At 42.6% G+C, this 12,161-nt stretch overlaps 1 protein-coding gene across 1 annotated transcript in view; it reads left to right on the top strand.

The window, feature by feature from the left end:
• Positions 1 to 6,720: 6,720 nt before the first annotated feature.
• Positions 6,721 to 12,161, top strand: part of CAPN9 (calpain 9) — a 55,746-nt gene continuing 50,305 nt past the window's right edge. The window contains exon 1 of the mRNA XM_075924713.2: positions 6,721 to 7,273. Within this exon, the coding sequence (XP_075780828.2) occupies positions 7,020 to 7,273 (254 nt within the window). The 5' untranslated portion in view covers positions 6,721 to 7,019. The remainder of the gene's footprint in view (positions 7,274 to 12,161) is intronic.

Genomic DNA, 12,161 nt, shown 5'->3' with positions numbered 1-12,161 from the left:
GTAACCTTTCACCTCTTTCCCTTTCCTGCTGACTAGAGATACATTGCTCCGTTTAGGACCAAATTTATTCCTGGTGTAATTCCATTAATATGTGACTTTAAAACCAGTTTAAAGCTGCACTGCAGAGACATTCTTCTAATAATTGGGAGTGGGCCCTTTGCACTAGAGTAGGGTTGCCATGGCTTTGGAAATTAATATAGGCCTAAAGAGAGAATGTTGGCTTTCAGAAGAAAAGTATCTTTTCCCCGTCTTTCATTGCAAGGATCTCTAGCAGTATAGACGCTAGAGATAGAGGTGGTAGAATTGTGCATCCGGCACATCTCTGTGTACAACCTAAGCAGCAATTAAGAACTCCAGGAGGTAAAAGCAAACAGCTTCCTATAGACACTGGTTGTACACGCAAAGACAAAGGTATAGGCATTTTTCTAAATTAATCCCATTGGACTATAGCCACTTTAAGCGTACACAGAAAGCACACAAAGCTCTCAAACCTGCTCACAAATCAGTGAAGAAGTTCCCTGTCTTGTTTCCCACGCCTTGTGTCTGATTTCAGGAGCACGATTTGCTTCCTATATGATTCCCACAATTGCCTAATCTGGGTTACATATTAGCTTTCCCCTCTTATCAGATTTCTGTTCAAAATGTTCTGGGATACGGTGCTGGGTTTTTCCATTTGTTATTCATCGTCATTGTCACCTTCTGTGAGGAAAAGCAAATAATGGCTGAAGAGCTGATTTCATCAGTATCACAGTCATTATTTCCACTGCCTCCTAATGGCTGGTCTCTTTGGCAATATTGAAATTAAATCCGTCTTTGACAGGTATTCTTACTGCCCTGCAGGGCCAACGTGGAATCATTGCTGTCAGATGAGCCGTTCTTAGTGTGTAAACGTTGTCAAATACTCTCCATAACTGTTAATCCTAGCAGAGAGACCTTAACCTTACAGCTAGCTAAAGTGTCAATATTATATACAGAGAATGCAAAGACATTTGATCCAGGTACTTGTTTCTGCAGATCAGCCCAAGGATGTAGGCTACTCCTTTGCTAAGTTGGACAGTCTACACTCTTAATAAGTGACTGGGTGATGGGGAAAGATCTGGGAAAGGCAGGGGGAAATTCACCACTTTGCTTTTGCACAGAAATAAATGTAAATAATGTATTCAGTTTTGTTCAATCTGGCTTCCCACGCTTCCTCCTTTTGCCTGAGACCTTTCTGCATTAACAAAATAAAGGGGGCACATGCATGGTTGCTGTGACTCTCTTGTCTTTAGTGATATGCTGAGAATTTCTCTGAAGGCGGCTGCTGTGGCTAGAAGGTAGTACTGATTCTCTACCTTTGTTGGTGTGGCCCATGGCTCATACTTAAAACTGGAGTTTGTCCCTCTCCACAGAATAGGTTAACATGCCTTACCCACCTTATGAGACTAGGGATCCATGTATAACCAACCCAGATGTAGTGAAATTCTCTTTATAATGAAGCAAAATGGCCATGTTCAGGGTTTTTTTCAGTGCATAGCAATATGCGAATAACAAGTCTGAGGGTAGTGAAGCTCTGCTTTGTTCTGGGAATAAGTGGCTTCATTGTAAAAGGGTCTACTGTACAGGTAATGGAAATTAATACAGGCCTAAAGATATACCTTTTGGCTTTCAGAATAATAGAATCTCTTCACCATCTTTCATTTAAAGACATCCAAGAATATAAACTCCAGATGGAAAGGTGGTTGTTCGTCTGATGTTGTTAAAATAGGATACACCTTGAATAGAGCTGAGCAAATACTGCATTGAAGTATTTATAAACATTCATTTGCAGAAAAGCTGTGAATTTGCTTTCATATTAGTGACTTTTTTGTTTCCCTTCAGTGCTTGTAACCATTCATGAGCAAGGAGAATCAGGGGGAAAGCAGTAGGGACAAGGGAAAGGAAAGCATATGCAAAGATAGAGGAGGAAAAGTTGATGTAGTTACAGTGAAAGATGTAGCTCAATTTGCATAGCTGATTTTGAGTTAAGCCCTGCTGCGCATATGCACCTAATGGGTAACATGCTGAAAAGTACCTAAGTGACTGAGGAGTCCACATTCTGTTTTCAAAAGTGATTCAGGCACTTAGGTGCCAAAATCTCATTAAGACACACCAGCATGTCTAAATAACTTTTTAAAAATGAGTTGTAGGTTCTTATATCACTTAGATGCTTCTGAAATTCCCCCCACCCTCCTCAAGAAGTCTGCACTGTGAATAATTTTGAGAACCCTGACATAGATGTTGTATTAGGGCTTGCATTTAATTTCTGCATGCCCTCCAAAACCTGTGTTCTCCCCTCTCAATTTGCTGCACATTAGCAGCCAGTTTCAAAGTAAACAGACTGAGGAGGGCACAGATCAAGTTTTAGTTTAAAACTAATAGAGTTATGAAGAGAAATAAAAAAACACTTTCCTCTTACTCTGTGAGAACTATTGCAACGCTGTTCCTGATTTGAGCCTGATTTTATTTATTTTTGCTAGCTGTGATGGCAAAAGGCTATACAAAGTGATTTTGTTAATTATTATAACAAAACATAGATAAGAAATAGCTTGGTAAGTGGTTTTTCCCCCCCTGTATTTATTTACAGATCTGACTTCTACCCTTGAACTCTGAAAGCACTAGTCTCTGAAGGCAGTGGGCTATTGTAGAGGGCTGGACCAATTTTTGCATTAAAAAAACCCATCAAATTATAGCATTCAAAGTACAAATGATGAAACGGGCATTATTCTACCTCAGCATTTGCCACAAGTTCCCATGAGGAAGAAGAGTGTGAAAATCTGTGACAAACTGGAGACAACAAGCAAGAAGGTCTAAGAGTTCCAAAGTTTAAAGTTGAAGAAGATTTTTACTGTTGCTTTGTTTTGAGTATTATTGGGCCCAATTTTTTATTGGATATTATTTGATTCCTACTCAGACAACATGTGTATTTAAGCCAAGGAAAGGCTGAGTAAGGACTTCCAGGAGTTTGTCTCGGATAATTGCCCCAAAGAGCGCCAGTACCTCACAAGTCTTGTGATGCGCCTATCATGGCTGTCTTCAGAGACACAGAAATTCACTGCTTCCCACAAGAGCTAACAAAGCACTATTTCAAGAGACTATTGTGGCTTAAAGGGGCCAGAATGACATCCTTGGAGATTGAAGTTTTCCATTCATCCAGTAGCCCGTCTGGCACTGGCTATGTCTGATTCCCCACAATGCCCCTCCAGCAAACCTGGCATCAGCTTGTGCAGGGTCTGTGGGAAATAACACATGAAAAGCCCCCATCTAGCTGCCTCTACACATATGCACAATCCCTCTTCTCCCACACTCCCTCCCCCACCCCTCAGCTCTCCTTGTTCTAGCCTCTCAGTCTCTGTAGGGTGGCCGCCAAGGAGAGACAGATGAGCATCCAAATTAGTGTGTCTAGGGCAGCTTGATTTCCTCCCTCATGCACTCAGAATAATTAGGATGCTATGACCACACCTACATGCACTAGTCCTTAGCAGACAAAACTGAATCTGGCATGTCATCCAATTCTAGTGCACCTATTGTTGTGTTGTATCTGAAAAATGGCAGAGTGCCAGGATTTTCAGCTCATGAGACACAGAGCTCCACCTCAGCGTCCCATCTCTGGCCATACGGCTTTGTGAGGCCACTGTCAGCCATGGATTTTCTCCTTCTCCCCCCTGGGCTGCACAATTTGTTTTGCTGCAGTCACTATGGTAACAAGCAGGGTGAAGTGCAATGCAATGCAACCTAGGGAAGTGTTAGATGATGAATGACAACACACAGCCTGGCAGGGCTTGGAGAGTGGCAGGTTGTGTGAGAGAAAACAGGGAGCAGGGGGAAGAGAAAGTGAAGAGAAAAGAAGAGCAAAAACATGACTATTACTTGCATTACTTTGTACTGAGGTGGCTCCTACAGGCCCAAGCCATAATGGTCCCATTGTGCTCGTGGCATACCAAGAGACAGAACCCGCCCTCAAAGGCTTACCATCTAAATTGATAAGACAGGCAAATGGTGGGAGAAAGGGAGGCAACCCACATGCAAAAAGTTAAGAACTCAGTCAAACGGAGATTAAGTGACTTGCCTCCAAATCCAGAGTCATCCATTTCTCAGGCAACCAAGGTCAAAACACAATCTAAGCCTCCCTCTTCTTTGACTAAGAACTAGGATGTGCCTTTTATAAAACTTCCTTTTTCCCAGCTGGCCTTGCTCCCAGCTGCTCATAGTCATTTCATCCCTCTAGAGCAGGATGGGGAACCTCAGGTCTGGGGGGCCAGATGTGGCCCTTGGCTTGCCTAGATCTGGGCCCTTGAGGCTCAGGGATGCCCCCCAGCACTGGGGAGCCTGCACTGGCACTCAAGTCCCCTTGCTGCCCCAGCATGGGGCTAGAGCACACAAAATCTACTAGCCCAGGCCCCCCTAGGCCCTGGTGTGTGAGGGGAATGTGGGGAGTGTCTTTCACATTCTCAGTCAGGGGCCATGTCAGTGAGGGTTTTGTTTTGGTTTTTTGTTTCTCAATTGTATTTGGTCCCCAATTGGTTTTATTGTGGGTCAGTGGCCCCTGATCCAAAAAAGGTTCTGCCCCCTCTCCCACCATTCTAGAAACTACAAATACCAGAACACCTGTCCAGAATTCAGAGCAGGACATAGGTCTGCCCTTAAAAATAAGCCCAGCCTATAATATGAAATTAAACCCTTTTCAAAACAATATATTTGTTGCAAGGAAGTATTCAAATAGTCATCACAAAATTTCCAAATTTCATTCAGCCTCCCACATATTAACATTCAGGTAGAATGAAAGAAAGTGATCAAGTTTATTCATTAATATTGGAGATGCACTTGTTACGTTCGAGGCCTTAGTTATGAATTCACACTGTTTGGCACTGTTAAGCTAAATACAAATGCTGTAGGGCTGTGTCTACACTGGGCCACTTATTCCGGAAAGTCAGCTGCTTTTCCGGAATAAGCTGCGAGCTGTCTACACTGGCCCTTGAATTTCCGGAAAAGCGACAACGCTCTACTGTACAAAATCAGCTGCTATTCCAGAAAAGCTACGCTGCTCCCGCTCAGGCATAAGTCCTTATTCCGGAACACTGTTCCGGAAAAGGGCCAGTGTAGACAGCCCAGTAGTCTTTTCCGGAAAAAAGCCCTGATCGCGAAAATGACGATCGGGGCTCTTTTCCGGAAAAGCGTGTTTACATTGGCCACAGACGCTTTTCCGGAAAAAGGGCTTTTCCGGAAAAGCAGCCTGCCAATGTAGATGCTCTTTTTCCGGAAATACTTATAACAAAAACTATTCTGTTTTAAGCATTTCCGGAAATTCATGCCAGTGTAGACACAGCCTAGGTGTTTTAAACACAGAAAGCCTAATTCTCCATTGCCCAGCACTCTGTGGAGCCTGGATGCCAGAGCACAAAATGCTACCAAATCAGACTGAAACCATCCACTTTGCACTAATGTGGATGATTACAAGGCACTGGAGAATCAGGACTGGAGTATTATGGCTGCTAAAATCCACAAAGACACATAAGTGAGTTACTTATCTAATAAACACAGGAAAATAAAGCAACAACAGTGGCAAAGTCCTTTGCAAGCCTCTGATAGCCCCACTTCATTCCTAGGTTTAGGTTCCAGCTGTAGTTATAATCGCCTTCACCTAACATCTTTTCCACTCTGTCAGCCCAGACTGTTGCTGACAGTGTAGTGGTAGTGCCCAGTCACTACCAGTACCACAAAGCTGCTGCACCACAGCCTGACTCGAGCTCCGGCAGCTGCCTGCCATGTGGCCCACACCAAGAGCAGCTGGACAGCCACAGCGCGGCCCTGGCTGCAACTCCAAGATAACCAGTTGCTGCAGAAGAACATCAAATGTTTTCTATAAATTTACAAGATAAACACTGAAGAAGCATAAAAAACAACTAATAGTCTTGCAGCACCTTAGAGACTAACAAAACATGTAGATGGTATCATGAGCTTTTGTGGACACAACCCACTTCTTCAGATGACTGGAGTTATTAAAGGTCCAGTTTCTAAATAAATAGGGGATGGGAGGAAAAAGAAATAAAGGGGAAAGAAATAGTCAGTGTGTCCATGTTACATGAAGCTGATAGAGAAGGTATTAATTGTTCTTAAGTACCCATTGTTTGGTTTTTTTATGTCATTAGGATGTGGAATGTAGCAGGCCATCTAGCCAATGTCTATATTCATACCTCTATTATAGGAATCGAACTTGTAAATGAAGTTACGTTCTAAGGCCTCCCTGTGGAGTTGGCTTGTAAAATTGGCCTGAAACAATATAGTGACTTTGAGATCCATTAATGAGATCCCGGGCAAATTCAAATGTTCTCCAACAGGTTTGTGTGTGTTGCCTTTTCAGATATCTGATTTGTGTCCATTAATCCTTTGTTGTAGAGACTGTCCAGTTTGGCCAATATACATGGCAGAGGGGCATTGCTGGCATTTGATAGCTTGGATCACATGAGTGGATGTGCAGTTAAATGAGCCTCTGATGTGGTGGTTTATGTGGTTAGGTTCTGTGATGATATCGCTTCTATAGATGTGTGGACAGCTAGTGAAAATGAAAATGGCTTATGGAGGAAATCACACCACCAAATCAGAGGCCAGGAAAAGAAGGACAAGAAAACAGTCACATCACTACCACGTCTGTTAAATCAGCTGTCTTGACATCTCTCTATTTGGATAACCTGGACAGTGAGGATGAAGTTCTAGCTGTCTCAGACGTGAAGATTCATTCAACTAGAGGGGTGCAATCCAGAGGCTCAGACAAGAACAGGCAGCAGCAAAAAAAGCCATTTAGACTTGGACGTAATGCCAAGACCAACTTGCTGAATGGAGGGAAGGAAAGTAAAGCAACACCTAACCCAAGCCAATAGAAGCTGCAGAATTCTATCAATACCTTATTGTTGGACAGCAAAACACTTCCAACCAAATAGGAAGACTTTAGCCTGAGACTTCTTCTGAGCCCCGGCTCCGGCTCCAGCTCCAGCAGCCACCATATGGCCCATCCTGGCTGCACCTCCAGCCCTGGGGAAGGGCTTATGCTGGGGCCAGGCTCCATGTGCTGGCTCCAGGCCCCATGTGCTGGCTCCAGCCCTGGAATATGGAGCAGCCACCCACCATGTGGCTGTGCCCTGGGAACAGCTGGGCAGCCACCATGTGGCCTTGGCCCCCCCACTCTCCCACCAGTTCCCAGCTCCCCCCAGCTTACCTTGCAGGAAGGTGAGTGCTGCTATGTGGCTCTGCTGAGGAGGTGAGTGGAATTAAAATTCTTTGTGCATATCCAGGCAGGCACACACCCTAGAGGGAACTTAGGTCACAAGAGTGAAATGTTTGAAAGCTGCATAGAAACTTTTAAAAACACTATAATAGAGTGTCAAACTAAAGGTACACCCCAAATAATAATAATAATAATAAATAATAATTGATACTAAATAATATAATATAAGTTATTACTATTAATAATAAATGCCACCATGTCTAAACAGAGAAAAAGAGGTGGTTAGAGACAAAGGCATCTTTTAATAATTGGAAATCAAATGCTACTGACAACAATAGAAAAGAGCATAAATTCTGGCAGACCAAGTGCAATAGTGTAATTTGGCAGGCCAAAAAAGAATCCAAAGAATAACTTGCCAAATGCACACACACACACAACACAAAAACAAACATCATCAACAACAACAACAACCAGCAAAAAAGTTTTCAAGTACATCAGAAGCAGGAAGCCTGTCAAACAAACAGCCGGGCTGCTGGACAACTGAGGGCCAGAAGGAGCACTCCAGGAATACAAGTTGTGTAAAAGATGAATGAATTATTTGAATCAGGCTACATGTAGACTGCAGGCTTCTTTCAGAAGAAGCTTTTCCAGAAGAGATCTTCTGAAAAAACTTCTTCCAAAAAAGAGTGTCCGCACTGCCAAAGAACATCGAAAAAGTGATCTGCTCTTTCAACAGATAGCGTCAACACTGAATGAACACTATCTTGCATTTAAGCTGTGATTACTATGAACAGAGTGGCCACCAGGACACCTGTGCTTTTTCCTCTTTCCTCTTCTTTTGAAAGAACTCCCTCTTCCCCGTCCACACATGCCTTTTTCCGAAAGAGCTCTTTTCGGATAAAGACTTCTTCCTCATAAAAAGAGGTTTACCAATGTCGGAAAACCCTGTCTGTTCTTTCGATTTTTTTTTTCAAAAGAACACAATTGCAATGTAAATGTAAGTGAAGTTTTTTCGGAAAAACTCTGTAGTGTAGACATAGCCTCAGTCATCACTGCTAAGATTGTGATAGAGATGCTTTCTGCGCACCATTTCTTTTAGCTGACAAATCTGAGGAACTGTCCCAGATGGAGGTGCCTATAGAGAAGGTTTAATTTTTCAATTTGTTCCAAAATGGTAATAGGTCACCAGGTCCAGATAGTATTCACCCAATAGTTCTGAAGGAACTCAGATATGAAATTCTGTCATTCCTGTATATTTTGTGCCCTCATATTACCATAAATATCTGCTGTTCAATCACTGTGCCTGCAGCATCTGAAAAAATCCCACTCTTTGATTTCATTAAATGATATACCCAAAGTCTGGCAGTTATTCCCAGTTTATCATTCAAATTTCTTGAGAAAAAAACAACCGAATAAACCTCCCAAAAGTCTATTGGGCTCTGCTGATGGCCCAGTCAAAGTAAACAGCTGCTTTGCAGATTACCACTGAACAATTTGTTCAGAATGTACCTTTGTGCTCTTGAACACAGTAATCCTTTGCTCAACTTAATTAACTCAGTCCTCCTCAAAATGTCATCATGGCTACTGGTACACAGTGTGTGGAAAGCTTCTAAAGGAATATTGCCCTTGAAGAAGGTCTGCACTGCATTGATATTCTATCTGTGGTGCTTATCTAATGATTTACTACCTACAAATGAGTTTATATTAACACTAGCTCACTTTGTTCCATCTTGCAATTTCATTTGATTTGGTAGAACTTCTGTTTGCAGGTCTAGGACACAGAGATTTCTCTACATTGGTATAAATTTCTCTTTCATTTTACCCCATCCCCTGAAATAGAGGATGAAATGATTTGAACAGCATTTTAAATATAATTCCTAGATAAGGATAAGTAATATATTCCTCTGTGTGTGTGAGAGAGAGAGAGAGTGAACAGTGTTCATCCGAAAGCATCTCAAAGTACTTTACAGATGGTGTTTAGGCCTCGGCATGTTACTGTCAACATATCTTGAGATTGTGCTAGGTACAGTATATTTTCATCATAAGAGGGTCCCTGCCCCAAAGTGTTAACAATGTAAATAGAGAAGACAGAGAAAGGATAGGAGGGGAAACGCACAGAATGCGGAAGTGATTTTCCCAAGGTCACTCGGCAGGTCAGTAGCAGTTCTGGGAATAGAATCCAGAGCTCCTGATTCTCAGCCTTATCTCCTGACCTAGACCATGCTGCTTCTCTGTCAGTGTTGCTCAGGAGAAGGGAAGGAAATACGTCACCTGAGTGGCAGTGCCTGGAGAGTTTTATGCCTGGAGACAGCCTGGAGGAGAACAGGGGATAATAGGACTTGCTGTATGTTGCTCCACTGGCACTGTCTGGTGCATGGGAGGTGTTGCTGCCCCACCCCTACACTTTCCATCTGAGGAAACTAGCAGTAAAAGTTCTATTTATTTAATTATTGTATCACAGACAAGTGTGAAGGAAGAGGCGTGGCTATTGCTGTCAGGGGTGTAATGTTGTATGCCTTGGGATTTCAATTTCAACAGTCCTTGGAAGCCAAGACCCAAATCTCTTTAACTTTCCAAGGTGAAAAGCTAAGTTCCATGCAAAATTACTCTGTGTGCGTTGGGGGAGGAGGGTGTCTTTCAGAGGAGATCTTTCAAACCAAAGCTGGTCTATTTTGCAGGGATTTAAAATAATCTTTGCATTTTATGTGTGTTTGTTCTGCACTAAGGCAAAATGTTTCTTGTCCTTGTCACTGAGCAGTGTTTTGAGCATTGGCTGGCTGCTACCTTCCATCCCAAAAGTATATTGCACTGCTACATTGCAGCTGTTGTACAATGTATTGGGGTCAAAGGGGCTAGACACACGTACAGAGGTTGTACTTAAAAGTTTCCCACATTTTGAAAAAGTGTGCCAATTGGAAAGAGGGTCCCCTTCTCAAAGTGGGGGATACTGGGAGAACCGGAAGTATCACTCAAAGTGGCAGTAACATTGTGAGAGAGAAGGTTTTGGAGAAATGCACTTTGGAGGTCCATGTTAGTTTTAAAGCACAGCTTGGGTTCATATTCAATAGCCCTGATATTGTTTAAACAGTTCTTGTGAGATTTCAGTCTCAAATGGCAAAAACCTCATTAGGGTTCTGATCCAGTGCCCAACAAATCAGTGGGGACAGTTCTTTGGCCTTTGGCTCAAGTCCTTAATCAGCTGTTCCCACAAGGTTTTGGTCACCGCTGAATCCAGGACTGACTAGGTCTCTTCCAGTTTGGGATCCTGTCCAGAAGCAAAGCAAGTCTGGATATATAGATAGATTTGATTCAAAGTTCTGGTTGTGGCTTCATTCTGACAGATATATAGAGTGAGCTAATTACCACTAATAATGTGCATATGTATTTTAAAATTAAGGGATAGAAGGAATACTGTGAATCTGGACTTTGATACATGTGTAAACAGTAGGTGCGGGCTGTGCATAGATTATTTACAACAGAGCATACACATTTTATTGCACATGGACAATATATCTTAGCGGCTTGACAAATTTTCTGGTTCTTTATTGGGTCTTTTATTAACGTACTGGTGGAGCTCTGTTTGTTGGTAGTTCTAAGATTAGAGGCTTTCTGTTGTCAGAAGACAACATGTCTGCCAATGAATTGCTAAGAAACCCCTGTCAGTATAGGCTTATAGTGAAAGCTGTTCTGCATAGGAGTACAAATGCCTGAATGTAACTATTTGCTGGTCTAAGGTTTGAAGTAATTGAAAATTCACGCGACAGAAAATGGTGTTATCAAGTCCATCTTAGGACTATGCTACCTATTTTCTTAGCCGATTCTGCCCCCTTGTGAAGTTATATGGCTAGGTTTCTGATAATCTGCAATTAATATTGTATATGTTGTGTGTACAATACTGTATATAATGTTGATAGACGTGATCATCATATATTAAACACTAAGGACAATGTTATTCCTTTACCTTATTAAGCCCATAACTTTTTAAGCAAAAGAAAGCAAAACTTTGAATATTTGCTATATCTACTTTTGTCTTACAGGAACTAAAACTTTTCAGTTTTTTGGATTTCAGAGGTAAATAGCGCAACAGTAATTTTGTAAAGCAGAATTTCATGTTCTTCCCTTGTTTAATGGATACTTTAACAAATATTTAATGTGTTGCAGTTTAGGATCCATTTTAATTCTGTGCAAATTTTTTAAATATAAAGAGTCAAAGACATGAAAGAAAATGTTACCTTAGTACTTTCCTTGGTTTGGTAGTTAGATTTCCAACAAAGTGAGTAACATCAGGATTGTATAGTGGACAATTTTATCCAAGGGATAAAGGTAAGGAAGAATAAATTTGGCCTAGAATGTGCTTAGTGGGAAAGGTATTAAAAATTCTCATAATCCTCTCTGTTCCCTGTCAGGACTTTGAAGAACCCAGTAATGCAAGTGTAAGAAAACCACTGTTGTACTAAAATTCTGCATGACACGTATTGTGCTTATTAGGGCTAGGGAGGAGTGTCGGAGAGGATGCAGGATCTGGGAGGTAGTTGTCACCGGGGTCAGGGGGTGCAGAGAGTTTGGCTGGGAAACAGCCAGCCAATTGGAGCTGAGAGATTGGCCTGAGAGACTGGGGCAGCGCAAGCCCCTTCCTCAACCCAGAGTGGAGGGAACAGCCTGTATTTTCAAGTGGGCTGAGGCTGCAGCAAGCAGGGAGCCCAGCCTACCTTGGGGGTGCTGCAGCCTGCTGGCCAGGAGACACTTAGATAAGTGCCTCCCAGCCAGCGCCTGCCTCTGGCACCCCAACCCCGCCTGCACCCAAACTGCCTCCCCCAGATCACCATCCAAAACTTCTGCACCCCCTGCCTCAGGTGACAACTACCTCCCAGGCCCTGGACCTCCTCCTACACCTCTTCCCAGGCCAGAATCCTCTCCTGCA

This window comes from Pelodiscus sinensis, chromosome 3 (assembly GCF_052426305.1).
Source record: "Pelodiscus sinensis isolate ZL-2025 chromosome 3, ASM5242630v1, whole genome shotgun sequence".
Classification (NCBI taxonomy): domain Eukaryota; kingdom Metazoa; phylum Chordata; order Testudines; family Trionychidae; genus Pelodiscus; species Pelodiscus sinensis.
The sequence above is the reverse complement of the archived record's forward strand: the minus strand, read 5'-3'. Positions and strand labels throughout refer to the sequence as shown.